Raw genomic sequence first — 22,990 nt, 5'->3', positions numbered from 1 at the left:
GGCATGTGGGATCTTCCCGGACCAGGGCTCGAACCCATGTCCCCTGCATTGGCAGGCAGATTCTTAACCACTGCGCCACCAGGAAAGCCCACATATCTTTCTATACTGTCTTCATACCTGTCCTGCTAAGACTGATGGAGAAAACAATAGGTCCCTGGTCCTCTAGAAACCCCAAACACCTCTCTCCCATCCACCATTAGAAGAAGAGTGACAGTTTACCCCATCCTTCCCCATCCTCTGTGTTTAAGATTGCAGAACACCTCAGTTATCACCTGAAGTGGCCAGCTCTTAACTAAGAAATGGATTTTAAAAGTTTCCAAGAAGAGCATGTGTATTTGGCTTGGATGGAGTGGAGTGGAGAGATGATCTTGGGATTGAAAGAATCCAGCACCCATGAGAAGGATACAAGAATTACACCCAGAATAAACTGAGTGAAACAAGACATTCCTAGTGCTTGGGTTGAGTTAGGGGGAAAAGAGGAGCTTCTTGCCTTGCATTGTGGGGCTGGCAAGGGATACAAGCCCCAGGAAAAGGGTGACTTAGGTGGAAGGCGAGGCAGAGACGTAGCTTTGCTCACAATGTTTCTGGAACAAATGTAGAAGACCAGAATAAAGGTAGTAGATATCAGTGATTATAAACTCTAAAACTATCTGAACCACTTGGCAAGAGCTGGTTGGTCTCTGGGTGTGGAGGTGGGAGGTGGATCCTGTAGGTGGGAAGGCCCTTATCATAATCTCAGTCATGCAGACTGTTGCAATAACAAATTCATAGTCTTTAATTCTCAGCACCACCCTGGAATTCCTGTTTTCCTTGTTGGCTCTTGTCTCCTGGTTACCATAGCAACTGTTTTGAATCTTCTTCACTCTCATGGACCCTCCTACTCCTCTGCCTTCCCCTCCTCTCTCATCAGGCAACTCTGCCTCCTATTTCACACAAAAAAATAGATGCCATCTGACTGGGACCGCCCTCACCTTCCTCACTTACTTGCAACTGCATATCACCTTTTCCTCTATCCCACAGATTTAGTCAGTAGTGCTGCCCGATAGAACTTTCTCCGGCGGTGGAAATGTTCTACATCTTCACTGTGGTAGCCATTGGCCACATGTAGCTGTTGAGCACTGGAATAATGGCAAGTGGGACTGAGGGACTGAATTTTAAATTTCACTTGATTTTAATTAATTTAAATTTAAATAGCCACGTATGGCTAGTGGCCACTCCCTTAGACAGCACCAATTTAATGTAACTCAAGGAAAAACATTTTTGAATACCAGGGCACTGGGTATTTCTCCTAACTCTGTGACATCCCTAAGCAACAGACTCTTGACCAACTTATTATAAGAATTATGAATTAGGTGATGAGAAGGAAGGAAGAGAGGGTTAGAGAGGCAGGTTCACAAGAAATTGCCATGGAGAAATATAGGTGAAATTAACATCATTTTGACATGCTTTTTTTAGTAGCTCCAGTTACCAAGAAAGAAACCACAGTGAATCCTGGCTGAAACATATTCCTGAAGGAGAGTAAGAGGCTCTCATCATCATCTTTTCATCACTGCAAGTCCATCCTAGTCTTTTTTTTTTTTTAATTTATTTTTGGCTGCGTTGGGTCTTCGTTGCTGCGCGTGGGCTTTTCTCTAGTTGCAGCAAGCGGGCTACTCTTCATTGCGGTGCTCAGGCTTCTCATTGCGGGCTTCTCATGCTTCTCTTGTTGCAGAGCACGGGCTCTAGGTGCGCGGGCTTCAGTAGTTGTGGCTCACGGGCTCTAGAGCGACTCAGTAGTTGTGGCGCATGGGCTTAGTTGCTCCATGGCATGTGGGATCTTCCTGGACCACGGCTCAAACCTGTGTCCCCTGCATTGGCAGGCGGATTCTTAACCACTGCACCACGAGGGAAGTCCCTCCATCCTAGTCTTGACACCAAGGAGGAGTCTGAGTGGGAGAAAGAACCAAGCATCAGCCCGGTGCTGGTGTGGTATAGTTATCAGTTGAGTTATTTCAAAGGGCATCCAGTTATCTTTGCATTTCTATGATAACGCAAAATGTGTGCAACACAAAGAGAACGGTGACTTGAATAGCCCTTTTGTGTAGCTGATTTTGTTCACTTTCGATGATTCTATTACATTTCAAACAGCTACACATCTTTTATTTATTTATTTATTTTGCGGTGTGTGGCCCTCTCACTGTTGTGGCCCCTCCCATTGAGAAGCACAGGCTCCGGACGCACAGGCTCAGCGGCCATGGCTCACGGGCCCAGCCGCTCTGCGGCATGTGGGATCTTCCCGGACCGGGGCACGAACCCATGTCCCCTGCATCGGCAGGTGGACTCTCAACCACTGCGCCACCAGGGAAGCCCTACACATCTTTTTAAATATGAAAAGTTAGAATACCACATCCCCTCCCCTCCACCGACCTCCTGTGAATAGCTGGCCAATTGCTGTGAGATCACATTTTAAGTAATTTCTTTCTCCCCTGATTCTATTTTTGTTTTTTGGTTTTTTTTGGTTTTCTTTTGTGTGTGTTTTTTTGCGGTACGCGGGCCTCTCACTGCTGTGGCCTCTCCCGTTGCGGAGCACAGGCTCCGGACGCGCAGGCCCAGCGGCCATGGCTCACGGGCCCAGCCACTCCGCGGCATCTGGGATCCTCCCGGACCGGGGCATGAATCCGTGTCCGCTGCATCAGCAGGCGGACTCTCAACCACTGCGCCACCAGGGAAGCCCTCTCCCCTGATTTTAAAATGCTTTTATCATATGCTAAGTTCCCACCTATCTTTGGGTTTAACACTTGACTCCATCCTGTTCCATTACCTGTCAGCTTCCTCACTAGTGCCCTTTAATTCTGCAGCATTCTAATCGCTCTTAATATGTCCTGTGGCCCCTGGCTTATTTGTGAACTGCTCTCCGGTTGGCTTCTGAGTGCACACCCCCCCTTGGTTTTCCCCGCCTTCCCTGATGCCTCTGCTTAGTCTCCTTGGTGTTGGATTCTTTGGGGATCTGCCCTCAGCCCCCCTCCATGTCACTATGCCCCCTCCATGGGCAGAAACCCTGCCTCACTCTTACCCCTTCTATCCACCTCCACAGTGCAGCCAGAGTAATTTTACTACAGCGCAAATAAGACCATGCCACACGCTGCTTAGAAGTCCACCTGTTGCTCTCAGAGTAAACTCCCAACTCCGTAACGACAGCACAAGAGACTGAAATAGACTGGGTTTCCCCAAAGCAGACCCTGGGTGCAAATAGCTTATTTGAGATGAGCCCAGGAAGGGGAGTGGGGAAGTGGCACGGGGAAGGAAGGGAAGGCAGCCAATACAGGAAGCATTCAAGAGCATGTCACTACTGTGGGCATCTGGGGCCCAAACTCACTAGGGACCTCTGGGAGACTGCCTAGGCTGCCTTTGAACTGTCCCACCTGAGAGAGAGGGGCTGGGGTATTTAAGCAGAGCCCCCCAGCCTAGGAGCCTCTATTCTCTGAAAGCCACACCTCTCTCTCTCCCTCCCTCCATTCTTTCTTCCTCCCAGTCCTCTCTCCCCTCCCTCTCCTCACCAAGGCAGGGCCCCTGATGCTGTATTTGTTCTGTGACGCCATCCACAGCCATAGCTGATTGGACCAGAGGTAAATAGCCAGAACAATCAGATCCACTCTCCTGGGATTCTGGAACCGGGCGTTGATCTGGGCTTTCACTTGAACTTTCACGTGGACATCTGACCATGATAGCCTTGTTTGGCCACATGTCCTCAGAGAAGAAGAGATGGCCAGTGTTTAGAGAGACACATGGTGGGTGGACAGAGAGACAGGCAGAGGCGGGACCTCATAGCTTCAGGCAAATTGAAAGAGCAGCCTCAGCGTGGGATATTTTAGTTTCCTGTTCTACTCATGGGTTCTCACGATTTGGAGCCACATTTCATGCATTTGAGTTCTGGGAGATAATGGTGTTTCCTCAAAAAAACTTGCTTCTCTTCTGAAGAAAGTCACTTGACTTTCTGACCTGTAACGAAACAGAAACACACACACACACACACACACACACACACACACACTTAACTAAGAGAAATTCACCCAAGCCCTCCAACCTCTGTTCCATTCATGACCTGAGTTCCTACTTCACAAAGAAACAGGCCACTGTTCTTGACATTCCACTTTGAACATCTTTGAATGGCTCAAATGTTTCCATCTTAACCACACACACCAATCTTCCCTTGACTCTATGACCCCCATTAAAAAATCTCCCTTACCCCTCTTCTCACATAGCCAAGCTAACAGGAAATGTAGACCACATTTACTGTCTCCACTCTCTTGCTCTCATTAGTCCTTGCTCACACTATTATTTTATGGGAAAATGTTCCGTTTTTAAGTTGTGATTTGAAGTGTCTGTGGGATATTTAGGTCTGCAGGTTCATAGACCACAGGTATGGAGCTCAAAAGGCAGGTTTGGTCTGGAGATATAGCTTTTAAAAATCTATCAGTGTGTGTGTGTGTGTGTTTGTTTGTTTTTTTAAGTAATGCAGACATATGGTGGAGAAAACTTCATAGAAAGGTGATAAGTCTCTTGACACTGACTAATCCCCCTGTTCCCTCCCCAGAGACCATCTTTATTTTTTTAATATTTATTTATTTATTTATTTGGCTGTGGTGGGTCTTAGTTGTGGCATGCAGGATTTTCATTGCCGCCTGTGGGATCTTAGTTGTGGCACACAGGATCTTTTAGTTGTGGCATGCAGGATCTTTTATTTGTGGCATGCGGGCTGACCAGGGATGGAACCCGGGCACCCTGCATTGGGAGTGCAGAGTCTTAACCACATTCCACAGACAGGAAGAGCAGAAGTGGATAAAGTCCACGGCACAGGGAACACGAAACAGTATTTCTGTGTAGCTGTAAGGTGATAATAGCCCCCATGTTTGAGTGAGTGACTGCTACTTTGTTACTTACTGAGAAACATCACCCTCTAAAATCATAGACTATCACAAACTTTGCTATTTGAAATTGTATCTGTAAGAATGAAATGTTCCTGTTTTGCCTGGAGGCTCTAAGTCACCTTGAAACAGAGAGGCAGCCTCGATTTGCAGCTCAGGTGCAGAACTTCAGATACTGGGTTTCTGGAAACAACAAGCAACATCTATCTTAGCTTTATTGCTTCCAAGGAAACAGGGCCCTGGGTCCACTTTGCAATCCAGATCTAAAGTTGACTGTTTTATATAAAACCGCTTTGCTTTGAACCTGTGAAAACTTGATTTCATTTAAAATTGATCTAAACTCCACCTTCCCCAGAATCTGATGATAATTCTGTCCCTTTGTTTGATGATGTATACTCCCTCATTGAATGGGTCAATAAACCTAATTTTGTTGGATGGCAGGTTTGTTTCTTAGGCTGATTGGGCTAGGTCATGGGTTGACCTCCCGGGGGAATGAAGCAGAGTGGAAAGTGGATCTTGAGGGTCAGGCAGGAAATATCCAGCATAGAAGTAAAGTCCTCCCCCAAACCCAGCCCCCAGCAAATCTAATTCCTCCTCTACAGACCAGAGTGTTGTGAGGACGTGAGGGAGGGAGGAGCGGGGAGACCTTCATTCATCCAGTGTTCACATACATCTGGGGCTAAATAAAGGGTTGTAGAAATGAACTAATCAGTCTCTGAGTGGGGCTTGAGGCAATGGAAAGATCTAGGCTCTTTCTTAAGGCACAGTGGAAGCTCTGGGTCTCCTGACATTTGAAGGGCTGCCCCTTTACCCCAACTGAAATGAGCCCCAAAAAAGTGAAAGGAAAAAGGGGATAAGGCAGAATTCTTAAAATGCCTTTCCTTTGAACACCATCTTTGTGCAGGCCTCTGGGGGAGGCCAGCTGGGGCGGGGACATCTGCCAGCTGGGCCTGTAGGACTTGGCTTTTCTTGTTTATTCTCAGCCACATCTTGGGCAGCTGCCAGTGCCCGCCCCGGCTCTGACATCATTGGAGGAACTCAAACTTAAAGGTTCCTGCTAAGAATAAGGACGTTTCATTTTCCTCTTACTGTTGGGTCTGCTGTGGCCGGTCTGGGAGGGTTGAGCCCTGGTCCGGCCCCGAGTGGAGAGCGAGCCTCTCACCATGACAGCCTGTTGCAGCTGGAATGATGTTTTCCAGTATGAGACAAACAAAGTCATCCGGATCCAGAGCACGAATTATGGCACCATTAAATGGTTCTTCCATGTGTTGTTCTTTTCCTACATTAGGTAAGTGGGCTGTGGGGATGACCTTAAATCTCTGCAGTGGCTGGCAGCACAGAAAACCTCAAGGTCCATCTTCTTGTGCACATCCTGAATTCCCTGTGGTTTTAAAATCTGAGACATGAGGCTCACAGCAAGCTGGGGAGAAGTGGGAGTCAGGGGAGGAAGCAGCAGGTGGGAGTTTGCCAGTTTCCTGCAGGGAGAAGCCACGAGAAAGGAGGGTGACACTTTTGGTTCTAACCCAGGACTGCTGGGGCGAGCTGGGCAGGGCATGCCTGGGGCAGGTGGGAAAATGCAGGGCAACACCCTGGATTCCCAGGGAGGAGTCAAGGATTCAGGTCACGCCTGGTGATAATGCTGGCATCTACACGAGTCATCACCACTAAGGGGTAGGAATAGGACCAGACGTGTAAATGTAACTTTAGGTCCTCACCAGGGTCAGAAAGACCCTCCTTGCTCCTTTTTTTTTTTTTTAAACAACTTATTGAGATATAATTCACATACCATTCAACTCACTCATTTAAAGTGTATAATTCAGTAGCTTTTACTATATTCAAAGAGTTGTGCAACCATCACCACAATCAATTTTAGAATATTTTCATCGCCTCAAAAAAAAAAAAAACCAACCCACTCCCTCATCCCTTAACCATCACTCTCAATCCTCTTATTCCCCTGCAGCTCCAGGCACCCACTGATCTACTTTCTGTCTCTATGGATTTGCATATTCTGGATATTTCATTATAAATGGAATCATGCAATATGTGATCATTTGTGTCTGGCTTCTTCCACTTAGCATTATGTTTTCAAGGTTCATCCATGTTTGAATATGTATCTCTACTGCACTCCTTTTTTTTTTTTTGGCTGAGTAATACTCCATTATATGGATATACCACTTTTGGGTGGAAATTTGGGTTGTTTCCAATTTTCGGCTATGATGAACAATGCTGCTGTGAACGTTTGTGTACACATTTTTGTATGAACATGTCTTCAGTTTTCTTGGGTCTGTACCTAAAAATGGAATTGGTGGATCGCTTGGTAAACTTTAATTTTATTTTATTATTTTATTTATTTTATTTTATTTATTTACTTTTATTTTTTTATTTTTGCTATGTTGGGTCTTCGTTTCTGTGCGAGGGCTTTCTCTAGTTGTGGCAAGCAGGGGCCACTCTTCATCGCGGTGTGCGGGCCACTCACTATCGCGGCCTCTCTTGTTGCGGAGCACAGGCTCCAGACACGCAGGCTCAGTAATTGTGGCTCATGGGCCTAGTTGCTCCGCGGCATGTGGGATCCTCCCAGACTAGGGCTCGAACCCATGTCCCCTGCATTGGCAGGCAGATTCTCAGCCACTGCACCACCAGGGAAGCCCCTAAACTCTAATTTTAATCTTTTGAGAAACTACCCAGTTGTTTTTCACAGTGGCTGCACCATTTCATATTCCCACCAACAATGTATGTTCCAGTCCTTCACATCCTCATCATCACTTGTTATTGTCTCTTGGATTATAGGCATCCTAGTGAGTATCTCGTTGTGATTTTGATTCATATTTCCCTAATGGCTAATGCCCCCTTGTTCTTTGTGATGGTGGTGATGATGATAACTTGTATCTATTAGAGAGACAATGCAGTTTACCAGCTAAAAGTTAAAGCAACTTATTTCATAAACCTGGCTAAGTTTCCTTGATCAAGACACTTAACATATTATAATTATACAAGAAAAGGCACGACAAGCTCTTATCAATGCCTAGCATAGGGTAAGAGCTTCGCAAATGGTAGCTTTTTTTTTTTTTTTGCGGTACGCGGGCCTCTCACTGCTGTGGCCTCTCCCGTTGCGGAGCACAGGCTCCGGACGCGCAGGCTCAGCGGCCATGGCTCACGGGCCCAGCTGCTCCGCGGCATGTGGGATCCTCCCGGACCGGGGCACGAACCCGTGTCCCCTGCATCGGCAGGCGGACTCTCAACCACTGCGCCACCAGGGAAGCCCCAGTACATGTGTCTTTTTGAATTTTCTCAGCGTATATGCCCAGTAGTGGGATGGCTGGGTCATATGGTAGTTCTATTTTTCATTTTTTAAGGAACCTCCATACTGTTCTCCATAGTGGCTGTATCAATTTACATTCCCACCAACAGGGCAGGAAGGCTCCCTTTTCTCTACAACCTCTCCAGCATTTATTGTTTCTAGATTTTAATGATGGCCATTCTGACCGGTGTGAGGTGATATCTCATTGTGGTTTTGATTTGCATTTCTCTAATGATTAGTGATGTTGAGCATCTTTTCATGTGTTTGTTGGCCATCTGTATGTCTTCTTTGGAGAAAGGTCTTCCGTCCATTTTTGGATTGGGTTGTGTTTTTTTTGATATTGAGCTGCATGGGCTACTTGTATATTTTGGAGATTAATCCTTTGTCAGCTGCTTCATTTGCAAATATTTCCTCCCATTCTGAGGGTTGTGGTACATGCACTCTTGCTTTGCTGGTGAAAACAGGAAGTACTTCAAGTTTTTGTCGTTTGGCAAAATGAATCAAGATAAAAAATGTGCACATCCTTTGACCCAGAAATTTATTTTAAGGTGTAAATTTACCTCAGGTGTGAAAAGATTCTTTTATTTATTTATTTATTTATTTATTTATTTTTGGCTGTGTTGGGTCTTTGTTGCTGAGCGCAGGCTTTCTCTAGTTGCAGCGAGCGGGGTCTACTCTTTTTTTTTTTTTTTTTTTTTGCGGTACGCAGGCCTCTCACTGCTGTGGCCTTCCCTGGTGGTCCAGTGGTTAAGATCTGCGGGTTCGTGCCCTGGTCCGGGAAGATTCTGCATGCCACGGAGCGGCTGGGCCCGTGAGCCATGGCCATTGAGCCTGCGCGTCCGGAGCCTGTGTTCCGCAACGGGAGAAGCCACAACAGTGAGAGACCCACCTACCGCAAAAAAAAAAAAAAAAAAATCCGTTGTGTTTCTATACACCCACAATGAGCAATCTATAAAAGAAATTAAGAAAACAATTCCATTTACAATAGCACACAAAAGAGCATAAGCTGTGGAGCCAGTTTTGCTATTTACTATGTGTCTTAGTTCACTGGGGCCACTATAACAAAATGCCATAGACTGAGTAGCTTATAAACAACAGAAATTTATTTCTCATGGTTCTAGAAGCTGGAAATTCCAAGATCAATGCACCAGCAGATATGGTATCTGGTGAGAACCCGCTTCCTGGTTCATAGATGGTCATCTTTTTGCTGTATCCTCACATGGAAGAAGACGTGAAGTTTTTCTGGGGCCTCTTTTATAAGGGCACTAATCCCATTCGTAAGGGCTCCACCTTCATGACCTATTCACTTCCCAAAGGCCCCACCTCCTCATACAAACGCATAAGGGTTAGGTTTCAACTTATGAATTTTGGGGGGTCTCAAACATTCAGTCTATAGCACTATGTGAACTTGGGCACACTTTCTCTGTGCCACAGTTTGTTCAGCTATAAGGTGGGGGTAACACTATAGCTTCTTTACAGGATTATTTTGGGGGAGGTTAGGATTGAAAGAGTTAATATTTATTATTAATATACACTTAGAAGAGTGCTTGGCATGTAGTAAAAGCTATATCAAGATTATCAAAAATGTTTATAAGTGGGAAAAATGAACAGAAGTTCCATTTAAATATCCATCAGTAAGAGACCAGCTGGCAAATTTTCACAATTCACTTCTTAGGCTGAACCGTATGAAATTGCCAATATTCTACTGTTTTGGTCTACAAAATGGGCAATTTCATATGTTCCAACCTGAATACTAGAATACTCCATAACTATTCAAAGTGGTTACATATCATAGATCTATCTTTATCATACATTTATCAATACTGTTGTGGAAAGAGTTAATAACATATTATTGAGTAAAAACAGCAGGTTATATAATAGCATGTAGAGCATGGCCATGTTTGTGTGTCTAGGTGGGGGCATAAAGAGACATCTGGAAGATACTCTCAAAATTTCAACAGTGAAAACCTCTGGGAGGGAGAACGTTGGAATCTTTTCATGTTCTTTGTGCTTTTCTGTGAAACTTCTACTTTTACAACAGCAAAAGGGATTCTCTTAAAAAATGTGGCTTATAAGACCTGAACTCGGGGCTCCTACTGCTTGCTGCCTAATTAGGGCATAGGGCATTGGCTTATCACCGCCCTCAAGTGGAATATTCTACTTCTCTCACCAAAGTTTTAGACAACACTAGTTTTTTGGGTTTTGTTTTCTAGATGATATAACATAACATTGGTTAATATGGGTTTAGAGCTATTTAAAATTTTGGGCCTCTAAGATAAACCTCTGCCAATCTGGGTGGTCCATGGCCTGTATTTGCATCACTGAGTTTTGGAGCTCAATGCCTTTACATGTATCCGTTATATTTCCTCTAGCTGGTAAATGTTAACTAATAGGTTGGGACACACTCTGTGCTCTCCATACAGTAGGATGCGTAGAAAGTATTGTGTTCTGCAGTAGGCGTTTTTTGAATGAGGGGGACATAGTTCGGGAAGTATGAAAAGGAAGGGTTTTCCAGGTATGCTAGATGGTGCAGAAGAAGTGCAATAGTCAAAGGGTATTAGAAGGGCGGGTGATGTCTTAGCCAAGCCGTGGGTAACAAGAAACTGAACCCTCTCACTAGCTAGCTCAAGGAAAGGCAGGGCAGAGTAGAACAGGCTGAATAATGCCTCCCTGCCCCACACCAAAATTTCCATGTCCTAATCTCTGGAACTTGTCAATATGTCACCTTCTGTGGCAAAAGGAACTTTGAAGATGTGATTAAGTTCAAGGTCTCGAGATGGACAGATTATTCTTGATTATCTGAGTGGCCCCAGTGTGATCACAAGGGTCCTTATAAAGGGGAGGCAAGAGGGTCAAAATCAAAAAAAGGAGATGTGACAAGAGGAGCTGAGGTTGGAGTGATGCGGCTGCGAGCCCAGGGATGCCAAGGCAGTCTCCAGAAGCTGGAAGAGATGAGAACAGACTCTCTAGTGGAGCTCCAGAAGGGGCCAGGCCTGCCATCACCTTGATTTTCGTCCTGTAAGAATGATTCTAGGCATCTGACCCCCAAAACTAAGAGAAAAATGTTTCTGTTATTTTAAGTCACAAAGTTCATGGTGGTTTGTTACAGCAGCAAAGGGAAACTAACACAACTGGCATCTAACTTGCCTTGGGGATGCAGGCTCTCCTCCACTTTCTTCTCAGTGAATCTCTGGCTGCCCCTGGCCCTTTCCTGACCTCCGCCTACCGCTGAATGGATCAGGGTTGGACATAATCAGATTCTTCTCCTGGGATTTTAAATATAAGACACAGAGGATGCAGGCTCAACTTCTCCATGAGGCACAGAGGGTCCAGGACCAATGGTTCTCTTGGAGGCCCACGAAAATATCTATTGGCCCCCGGGGTAAGCGTCAGTTAACTGGATGGAAGGGTAGTTCACTTTCAGGTCAGATCCTTTCACTCTAGTGTTACCTTTGTTCAGTGAGCTCTGTGAGGGCAAGTCAGGCTTTGCTGAGAGGCACTTCCTCCTCGTGGTGCTTTGAGGACTCTCTTACCATGGCATACAGTCAATTCCCCCTGAGTTGCCAGCATACGTCTGCGAAAGTTGTTCTCATTGAAAACTTATGGATTGGGACTCTGAAGAAGCTCTTCATAGTGGGCACCTTGCTCTACATCTGGTGAGTCAGGTGCAGTGTGCCACTGAGGACTCCCCGGGCTGACCTCACTCTCCATCCTTCCCTCCTCTGCCCCTCTACAGCTCTTCTCTTCAGCCAGCCTGGCCTGTGAGGACCCAGACTTCTATCACATTCATTCTCTGCCACCTTCCCAGACTCTTCAGCTTTCCTCTCCCCCCTCTCTACTCATCCTACAAGGTCCGGCTGAAACCCCAGCTGCCCTGTTCGCTCCAGGGACCAGTGGTTTTGCCCTCTTCAGAATGCAGAGAATAGTACCTTCTTAGAGCCAAAAGGTCATAGGGATTAGGGAGCCAGGCAGATATCCCCTGATTCAGGGACTAAATCCATGGCCCAGAGAGGTGGCATGGCTTGTCTGAGTCACCAAGCAGGTGAGGAGAGAGCTGCTGGGACAGTCATTAGAATGTTCTTTCCATAGGGCAGGATACTGCAAACTCTTTCTCTTCCTTTTTTTTTCCTTTGACACATCTCTGAAGCATTTTAATTTTTTTTTTTTTTTTTTTTTTTGCGGTACGCGGGCCTCTCACTGCTTTCATTTTTTAAAAAATATATTTATTTATTTAGGCTGCGCCAGGTCTTAACTGCAGCACGTGGGATCTTCGTTTCGGCATGTGGGATCTTTAGTTGCGGCATGCGGACTCTTAGTTGTAGCATGCAGACTCTTAGTTGAGGCATGCATGTGGGATCTAGTTCCTGAACCAGGGATCAAACCCAGGCCCCCTGCATTGGGAGTGTGGAGTCTTACCCACTGCACCACCAGGGAAGGCCAACCCAGCGTCTTTCTTGATGAGCTTTATTGATAAATGTTATAGAAATACGAAAATATATCGAGAATAATAAACACTCAGGTAGGACCATCCAACTTAATTACTAACCCAGTTTTTGCTCCCTGAAAACCTAGCCTTTATCCCATTCTCTTTCATCTTCCCTTATAAATATCCCCCTTGAATTTGGTGTTTGTTATTCTATGTTTTCTTTTTTTCCTGCGGTACGCGGGCCTCTCACTGCCGTGGCCTCTCCCGTTGCAGAGCACAGGCTCCGGACGCGCAGGCTCAGCGGCCACGGCTCACGGGCCCAGCCGCTCCGCGGCATGTGGGATCTTCCCAGACCAGGGCACGAACCCGTGTCCCCTGCATCAGCAGGCGGACTCTCAACCACTGCGCCACCAGGGAAGCCCTCTATGTTTGTTTTAATACTTCTACAACGTATGTCTATACCTATAAAAAATATTTTTTCCTTTCTTAATTTAATTTTTTTTATACAGCAGGTTCTTATTAGTCATCCATTTTATACACATCAGTGTATACATGTCAATCCCAATCTGCCAATTCATCCCACCACCTCACCTCCCACCGCCGCTTTCCCCCTTTGGTGTCCATACGTTTTTTTCTCTACTTCTGTGTCTCAATTTCTGCTCTGCAAAATGGTTCATCTGTACCATTTTCTAGGTTCCACACATATGCGTTAATATATGTTATTTGTTTTTCTCTTTCTGACTTACTTCACTCCGTATGACAGTCTCTAGATGCATCCATGTCTCAACAAATGACTCAATTTCGTTCCTTTTTATGGCTGAGTAACAGTCCATTGTATATAGGTACCACAACTTCTTTATCCATTCGTCTGTCGATGGGCATTTAGGCTGCTTCCATGACCTGGCTATTGTAAATAGTGCTGCAATGAACATTGGGGTGCATGTGTCTTTTTGAATTATGGCTTTCTCTGGGTATATGCCCAGTAGTGGGATTGCTGGGTCATATGGTAATTCTATTTTTAGTTTTTTAAGGAACCTCCATACTGTTCTCCATAGTGGCTGTATCAATTTACATTCCCACCAACAGTGTAAGAGGGTTCCCTTTTCTCCACACCCTCTCCAGCATTTGTTGTTTGTAGATTTTCTGATGATGCCCATTCTAACTGGTGTGAGGTGATACCTCATTGTAGTTTTGATTTGCATTTCTCTAATAATGAGTGATGTTGAGCAGCTTTTCATGTGCCTCTTGGCCATCTGTATGTCTTCTTTGGAAAAATGTCTATTTAGGTCTTCTGCCCAGTTTTGGATTGGGTTGTTTGTTTTTTTAATATTGAACTGCATGAGCTGTTTATATATTTTGGAGGTTAATCCTTTCTCTGATGATTGGTTTGCAAGTATTTTCTCCCATTCTGAGAGTTGTCTTTTCGTCTTGTTTATGGTTTCCTTTGCTGTGCAAAAGCTTTGAAGTTTCATTAGGTCCCATTTGTTTATTTTTGTTTTTATTTCCATTACTCTAGGAGGTGGATCAAAAAAGATCTTGCTGTGATTTATGTCAAAGAGTGTTCTTCCTATGTTTTCTTCTAAGAGTTTTATAGTGTCCGGTCTTACATTTAGGTCTCGAATCCATTTTGAGTTTATTTTTGTGTATGGTGTTAGGGAGTGTTCTAAGTTCATTCTTTTACATATAGCTGTCCAGTTTTTCCAGCACCACTTATTGAAGAGACTCACTTTCCTCCATTGTATATCCTTGCCTCCTTTGTCATAGATTAGTTGACCATGGGTGCGTGGGTTTATCTCTGGGCTTTCTATCTCGTTCCATTAATCTATATTTCGTTTTTGTGCCAGTAGCATATTGTCTTCATTACTGTAGCTTTGTAGTATAGTCTGAAGTCAGGGAGTCTGATTCCTCCAGCAATGCTTCTTTCTCTCAAGACTGCTTTGGCTATTCGGGGTCTTTTGTGTCTCCATACAAATTTTAAGATTTTTTGTTCTAGTTCTGTAAAAAATGCCATTGGTAATTTGATAGGGATTGCATTGAATCTGTAGCTTGCTTTGGGTAGTATAGTCATTTTCACAATATTGATTGCTTCAATCCAAGAACATGGTATATCTCTCCATCTGTTGGTATCATCTTTAATTTCTTTCATCAGGGTCTTATAGTTTTCTGCATACAGGTCTTTTGTCTCCCTAGGTAGGTTTATTCTTAGGTATTTCATTCTTTTTGTTGCAGGGGTAAATGGGAGTGTTTCCTTAATTTCTCTTTCAGATTTTTCATCATTAGTGTATAGGAATGCAAGAGATTTCTGTGCATTAATTTTACATCCTGCAACTTTACCAAATTCATTGATTAGCTCTAGTAGTTTTCTGGTGGCATTTTTAGGATTCTCTATGTATAGTATCATGTCATCTTCAAACAGTGACAGTTTTACTTCTTCTTTTCCAATTTGTTTTCCTTTTATTTCTTTTTCTTCTCTGATTGCTATAGCTAGGACTTCCAAAACTATGTTGAATAATAGTGGTGAGAGTGGACATCCTTGTCTTGTTCCTGATCTTAGAGGAAATGCTTTCAGTTTTTCACCATTGAGAATGATGTTTGCTGCGGGTTTGTCGTATATGGTCTTTATTATGTTGAAGTAGGTTCTCTCTATGCCCACTTTCTGGAGAGTTTTTGTCATAAATGGGTGTTGAATTTTGTCAAAAGCTTTTTCTGCATCTATTGAGATGATCATATGGTTTTTATTCTTCAATTTGTTAATATGGTGTATCACATTGATTGATTTGTGTATATTGAAGAATCCTTGCATCTCTGGGATAAATCCCACTTGATCATGGTGTATGATCCTTTTAATGTGTTGTTGGATTCTGTTTGCTAGTATTTTGTTGAGGATTTTTGCATCTATATTCATCAGTGATATTGGTCTGTAATTTTCTTTTTTTGTAGTATCTTTGTCTGGTTTTGGTATCAGGGTGACAGTGGCCTCACAGAATGAGTTTGGGAGTTTTCCTTCCTATGCAATTTTTTGGAAGAGTTTGACAAGGATGGATGTTAGCTCTTCTCTTGTTTGATAGAATTCACCTGTGAAGCCATCTGGTCCTGGACTTTTGTTTGTTGGAAGATTTTTAATCACAGTTTCAATTTCATTACTTGTGATTGGTCTGTTCATATTTTCTATTTCTTCCTGGTTCAGTCTTGGAAGGTAATACCTTTCTAAGAATTTGTCTGTTTCTTCCAGGTTGTCCATTTTATTGGCATAGAGTTGCTTGTAGTTGTAGTAGTCTCTTAGGATGCTTTGTATGTCTGCGGTGTCTGTTGTAACTTCTCCTTTTTCATTTCTATTTTTATTGATCTGAGTCCTCTCCCTCTTTTTCTTGATGAGTCTGGCTAATGGTTTATCAATTTTGTTTATCTTCTCAAAGAACCAGCTTTTAGTTTTATTGATCTTTGCTATTGTTTTCTTTGTTTCTATTTCATTTATTTGTGCTCTGATCTTTATGATTTCTTTCCTTCTGCTAACTTTGGGTTTTGTTTGTTCTTGTTTCTCTAGTTCCTTTAGGTGTAACGCTAGATTGTTTATTTGAGATTTTCTTGTTTCTTGAGGTAGGCTTGTATAGCTATAAACTTCCCTCTTAGAACTCCTTTTGCTGCATCCCATAGGTTTTGGATCGTCATGTTTTCATTGTCATTTGTCTCTAGGTATTTTTTTATTTCCTCTTTGATTTCTTCAGTGATCTCTTGGTTATTTAGTAACGTATGTTTAGCATCCATGTGTTTGTGTTTTTTACGTTTTTTTCCCTGTAATTGATTTCTAATCTCATAGCATTGTGGTCAGAAAAGATGTTTGATATGATTTCAATTTTCTTAAATTTACTGAGGCTTGATTTGTGACCCAGGATGTGATCTATCCTGGAGAATGTTCCGTGCACACGTGAGAAGAAAGTGTAATCTGCTGCTTTGGGATGGAATGTTCTATAAATATCAATTAAGTCTATCTGGTCTGTTGTGTCATATAAAGCTTGTGTTTCCTTATTAATTTTCTGCTTGGATGATCTGTCCATTGGTGTAAGTGAGGTGTTAAAGTCCCCCACTATTACTGTGTTACTGTTGATTTCCTCTTTTATAGCTGTTAGCAGTTGCCTTATATATTGAGGTGCTCCTATGTTGGGTGCATATATATTTATAATTGTTATTTCTTCTTCTTGGATTGATCCCTTGATCATTATATAGTGTCTTTCCTTGTCTCTTGCAACATTCTTTATTTGAAAGTCTATTTCATCTGATAGGAGCATTGCTACTCCAGCTTTCTTTTGATTTCCATTTGCATGGAATATCTTTTTCCATCCCCTCACTTTCAGTCTGTATGTGTCCCTAGGTCTGAAGTGGGTCTCTTGTAGACAGCATATATATGTGTCTTGTTTTTGTATCCATTCAGCGAGCCTGTGTCTTTTGGTTGGAGCATTTAATCTATTCACGTTTACGGTAGTTATTGATATGTATGTTCTTATTACCATTTTCTTAATTGTTTTGGGTTTGTTTTTGTGGGAACAAAACATTTGTGTTTTGTTTGGGAAACTCTTGTGTTTCCCACTTAGAGAAGTTCCTTTAGCATTTGTTGTAGAGCTGGTTTGGGGGTGCTGTATTCTCTTAGCTTTTGCTTGTCTGTAAAGCTTTTGATATCTCCATCGAATCTGAATGAGATCCTTGCCGGTAGAGTAATCTTGTTTGTAGGTTCTTCCCTTTCATCACTTTAAGTATATCATGCCACTCCCTTCTGGCTTTTAGAGTTTCTGCTGAGAAATCAGCTGTTAACCTTATGGGAGTTCCCTTGTATGTTATTTGTCATTTTTCCTTTGCTGCTTTCAATAATTTTTCTTTGTCATTAATTTTTGCCAATTTGATTACTATGTGTCTCAGCGTGTTTCTCCTTGGGTTTATCCTGTATGGGACTCTCTGTGCTTCCTGGACTTGGGTGGCTATTTCCTTTCCCATGTTAGGGAAGTTTTCGACTATAATCTCTTCAAATATCTTCTCGAGTCCTTTCTCTCTTTCTTCTCCTTCTGGGACCCCTATAATGCGAATGTTGTTGCATTTAATGCTGTCCCAGACATCTCTTAGGCTGTCTTCATTTCTTTTCATTCTTTTTTCTTTATTCTGTTCCACAGCAGTGAATTCCACCATTCTGTCTTCCAGGTCACTTATCCATTCTTCTGCCTCAGTTATTCTGCTATTGATTCCTTCTAGGGTAGTTTTCATTTCGGTTATTGTATTGTTCATCTCTGTTTGTTTGTTCTTTAATTCTTCTAGGTCTTTGTTAAACATTTCTTGCATCTTCTCGATCTTTGCCTCCATTCTTTTTCCGAGGTCCTGGATCATCTTCACTATCATTATTCTGATTTTCTGGGGTTTTATCTTGTTCCTTCATCTGGTACATAGCCCTCTGCCTTTTCATCTTGTCTATCTTTCTGTGAATGTGGTTTTTGTTCCACAGGCTGCAGGATTGTAGTTCTTGCTTCTGCTGTCTGCCCTCTGATGGATGAGGCTATCTATCTAAGAGGCTTGTGGGAGTTTTCTGTTTTCCCTTTTTAATTGAGGTGAAATTCATAGAACATAAAAATTAACGATTTAAAGTGAACAAGTCAGTGGCATTTAGTGCCTTCACAATGCTGTGCAACCACCACCTCTATCTAGTTCCAAAACATTTTTATCTCCCAAAACGCAAACTTCATTATGCAGTTACTTCCAATTTACCTCTTTCCCCAGCCCCTGGCAGCCATAAATCCACTCTTGGTGTCAATGGATTTACCTATTCTGGACATTTTATATAAGTGGAATCATACACTAAGTGGCCTTTTGTGTCTGTCTTCTTTCACTTGGCAGAATGTTTTTTGAGGTTCATCCACAGTATAACATGTGCATCCTTTCATTCCTTTTTGTGGGTAGATAATATTCCATTGTTTGGATAGACCACATTTTGTTTATCCATTCATCTTTTAATGAACATTTTGATTGTTTCCACCTTTTGACTATTGTGAATAGTGCTGCTATGAATATGCGTGGACAGGTATTTGTTTAAGTATATAATGTTTTTTGAATTTCTTTAAACTTTCTCTCATTCTGTGGCATGCTTTGTTTACTCAATATTATGTTATTTCCATATTGATACAAGCAGCTCTCCATTCATTTTCACTGTTGCAGAACATCCCATTGGATGAATCCAACAATTTATTCACCCATTCAATGTTCAAAGACATTTAGGTTATTTCCAGTTTTCCCTATTACAAATAGTACAACTTTATACTTTCTTGTATATGACTCCTTGGGCACATGTTTGAGGGTTTCTCTGGGGCATGTACCTAAGAGTGGAATTGTTGGGGCGTGGGGAATGCATTTCAAATGTACAGTACTTCATATTGCCAAATGTGACCTGTCTTTCCGTGAGTGTCCCACGGGTCCTCAACCCTGGCAGTGCATTAAAATCAACTTTGGAAAAATATATAGGTACCTGGTTAACTCTCCAGACCTTCTGAATCAGAGTTTCCAGGGATAAGACTGGGGAGCTGCAATTTTGAAAGCTCCCTAAGTAATTATACTGTACAGCCAAGGTTGAGAACGGCTGGGACCAAGCCTTGGCCCACTGTGTCTTGGTTTCCCAATGTCAGCTCATAGAGGGCAGCCATTGGCTTAGACTTCCTAATATCATTCAGATAGCAGAGACTGAGCAGAGGGAAGAGACCAAAATAGGTACCTGCCAAATGAATAAACAAAGCATTTAAAATAAACTCTTAAGGGACTTTCCTGGCAGTCCAGTGGTTAAGACTCCATGCTTCCACTGCATGGGGGCGTGGGTTCAATCCCTGGTCAGGGAACTAGGATCCCATGTGCCATATGGCATGGCCAAAAAAAAACCCCAAAATAAAAAATAAAATAAACTCAATTATTCAGGGCAATGGGAGACAGGGAAAAGAGATAAATGGGGATGGAATCTACCATTTTTAGTTATCAATTCCACTTTCTCCCTCTCTTCCCCCCCACCATATAATTTAGATTCGTATTCTAAAGAAGATATTAACGGCTAATGAATGGATCAAAAGGCAGGAAACCAGAGGCAGAGCCACATGATGCAGGTACAAGTATAGCACATGGCTAAGAGGTCTGGCTCTGGGCTATAAGGTAGACCAATCAAGGACCTCAGTCCTGCCACTGACTACCTGTGTAACCTTGGGCAAGTTCCTGCACCTCTCTGAGCCCACTCCCTCATCTACAAAAGGGTGATGATTACAGCCGCTATCTCCTAGTGCTGTTGTGAACATTAAAGGAGAGGATGCATACAGAGCACATGGCATGTACTAAGTGCTCAATAAAGGGTAGCTGCTATTATCAATATTATTTGTAAATCAGGTGGGTGTTTCTGGAAGACAGGAGGCTGACCTGCTGGACACACCCTTAAAAAGATGCTCATGTGTTACTGAGTCCCAAAACAAAGCTGGTGGACCAGCCTGGGGTGGACTTTGGTATTTGAGAAGGCAACCTATAAATTAGGGTGTATATTAGGCAGTATTAGAGGTTGGTATTGGGGCCAATAGTTTCTATGTAGTGAAAGCTCACTATGCTCCAGATATAGCGCTATGGAGTTTGCATGCATATCTTGTTCCATCCTCACAACAACCCTATGAGGTAGGTATGACTATTCTTCCCATTTTACAGGTAAGGAAAATGAGTCACAGAGAAGGCAAGTCACTTGCCCGAAGTCACCCAGCAAAGCTAGGATTTTAATGGAGATGACTTTCGGAACCTGCATCCAAAACCAATGCACTGTGCCTCACTTGAGAAAACCATTGATGCTTTTCTGTGTCTGCCATTTAGCTTTGCTTTGGTGAATGACAGGCTGTACCAATGGAAAGAACCTGTCATCAGTTCTGTGCATGCCAAGGTGAAAGGGGTGGCAAAGGTGAAAAAGGAGATTATGGAGAACGGACTGAAGAAGGTAGTGTGGAATGTCTTCGACACGGCAGATTACACTGTCCCCTTGCAGGTGAGCACTTACCAGCATCCTCTCAGGAATCGTCCCTGGTCACTGTCCCCAGGACCTCGCACCCCTCCCTGGGACCTAGAGCCTCACTCCAGAAAAACACTGGCCCCATTTAAAAAGCTCTATGAAAATCCCAACTGAGAAAACCTAAAAATTGCAAAATTGGGTCAGATCCAGCAACTCGAAGGAGATGATTCTTTGCTTTATCAAGTCCTACAGGGTTTCTCAAAATAGCAGTGTGTCCTGGTGCATTGAAAACATGATTTGATTCACTCACACTTGATTTATACACAGTTTTTCAGAAGCAGGGCCATCAAGTCAGCAAACTTTGCCTAGATCCAGAAAGGTAAAGAACTTTCTGCCTAGAGGGGACCAGCCCTTCTATATTGTTTGTGTGACATTTTATCAACAAAAATGTCTCCAGAAAAACACTCTTGGGTACAGTTTTGCACAAGGGAAAGGAAGGGTGTGGCTCACAGAGAAAGGGCATGAGATTGTCTCAATTTGCAAGAAGAGAAAATGAAAGTAGAATGCTCAAAAGGGAGAAACTGAAGTGGGGTTGAGAACAAAAAAGAACAGATGGGGGTTGGAGGGACAAAAGGGCACGTTGGCAGCCCTTGGGAGCTGGAAAGCTTTTCGAAACCATAAAAGCCAAGCTGCTATCCGTTTTTGTCTCTAACAGTGGGTCATTAAAACCTCCAGCTATTTCCCAGGTGGTGGTATGACCTACTGCCCTTTCATTAAAGTCCTGGATAATCTGAACAGCGTTCTGATGGAGGTGACACCTCCACCTCCGCCTCCCCAGGTCTCTTGAATTTCAACTTAATGGGATTTCACTGTGTCCAAAAAATGAAAAGGCTGCTTTTGAGGCTGGAATGGAAAACCAATGCTCAATCAATTTGAACTGTTCTGCTCTCCCTCAGCTCAGCAGGGCGGCTCATCCAGCTTTGATATTAGGCCTCAGGGCTGTCAGTTGCTTCCAGATCCTGATTTCTAGACTGAAACTTAGAAGAGTGGAAAGGTTTGCCCCCAGGCACTTGGCCAGCTGGATTACTATGATTAAGTAGTTCTGTTCTCAATGGCTTTACATTTGCCTTCTCTCCTTTTTCTCTGCAGGGCAACTCTTTTTTTGTGATGACAAACTTTCTCAAGATAGAAGGCCAAGAGCAAGGGTTGTGTCCTGAGGTAAGATGTGATGAGTGACAAGAGTTCCTGGAGGAGACACAGGTCAGAGGAAATGGAAACTTACACCAGGCGTGTTTTGGAGCCTGCAAATATTTACTGAGCCTCTGCTTGCTACAAAGCAGGGGTGTAGATCTGGGCTGGGTGGAAAGGGTGAGAAGATGTTGTAGTTCTCCCTCTGTAACCACCAGATCTCGATCTGTCCCCCTGGGTCTCCAGCTCCAGCACTAGGAGCCTGTGCAGCTCAAGGCCCGCTTTCTCCATCGCTCACTCCCTGTGCAGCTCATGACAACAGGGATCCTTGACCTTTGCACAGCACCTCATGTTTCAGTGGAGCCTCACTTCAACTTCAGGGGGGTAACAGCATTCCCAGCCCCATTTTACAGGTCAGCACAAAGATCAGAGAGGTTCAGTGACCTCCCCGATGTCACACAGCTTGCTGGAGGCAGAGCCAAGCTTAGAATCCAGTTGTCCTCGTTCACAGCCTCTGCCACGGTCCACTGTGAACTGCCTGCAGGGCCAGCCTGGGAATCAAGTTTGATTTTTCATCCCACTTCTTAGAGTTTTAGGCTCTATATCAGGTAGGAATGCTCCCATGTCTCTTGCCGTCACCACTACCACCCATGCAGTCTTTCCCAGACTGCATGGGTGGTAGTGGTGATGGCGGGAGACATGGCTAGTGGGTAGTGGTGAAGGCGGGAGTGGGTAGTGGTGAAGGCGGGAGTGGGTAGTGGTGAAGGCGGGAGACATAGGAGCATTGCCCTCTCCGTACTCTCCACCTTCCCCTACTTTTTCTGGAAAACTTTCTTCCCTATCAAAACATACTGGTCCTATTCTGTCCCATCCCAGTCCTGCTCTCTGCTCTGTAAAATGATAACTAGCTATTCTGGTAAGTTTGTCTATAGCAAAATTTGTCTAGGCAACACACTCCTGCTGTTCCCCTCTCGAGTAACACACCTGCGCTTTACCAGGGACCGTCCCAACTGAGGGGCACAACGCTGTGGCAATATTGAGCGGGTCCCCAGCCTGTGGGGAAGACCAGCCTTGCCTGTGGGTCTTGCTCGTCAGCCTACTCTGGTGACAAGGCCTAGATTTCTGAGTGTCTGAGAGATCAGGGTGGATAAGCTCTATCTCATTACAGTCTTTGGCGTCAT

At 43.6% G+C, this 22,990-nt stretch overlaps 1 protein-coding gene across 5 annotated transcripts in view; it reads left to right on the top strand.

Annotated features, from left to right (window-relative positions):
* Positions 1 to 5,957: 5,957 nt before the first annotated feature.
* P2RX7 (purinergic receptor P2X 7) overlaps positions 5,958 to 22,990 on the top strand; it is a 47,258-nt gene continuing 30,225 nt past the window's right edge. Inside the window, exons 1-4 of one of the 5 annotated variants that reach the window (XM_022597817.3) lie at positions 6,079 to 6,192; positions 19,670 to 19,749; positions 20,330 to 20,657; positions 21,771 to 21,839. In XM_022597817.3, the coding sequence (XP_022453525.2) occupies positions 20,433 to 20,657; positions 21,771 to 21,839 (294 nt within the window). In that variant the 5' untranslated portion in view covers positions 6,079 to 6,192; positions 19,670 to 19,749; positions 20,330 to 20,432. Of the gene's footprint in view, positions 6,193 to 9,122; positions 11,859 to 19,669; positions 19,750 to 20,329; positions 20,658 to 21,770; positions 21,840 to 22,990 lie in introns of those variants that run through there. The other 4 variants (XM_022597820.3, XM_022597816.3, XM_022597818.3 and 1 more) reach the window with 4 other exon arrangements.

This window comes from Delphinapterus leucas, chromosome 14, assembly GCF_059928025.1.
Source record: "Delphinapterus leucas isolate spDelLeu-1000000601 "Yukka" chromosome 14, BTC_Dleu_Yukka2, whole genome shotgun sequence".
NCBI classification, from domain to species: domain Eukaryota; kingdom Metazoa; phylum Chordata; class Mammalia; order Artiodactyla; family Monodontidae; genus Delphinapterus; species Delphinapterus leucas.
Note: the sequence above shows the minus strand (reverse complement) of the source record. Positions and strands in the feature narration are given on the sequence as shown.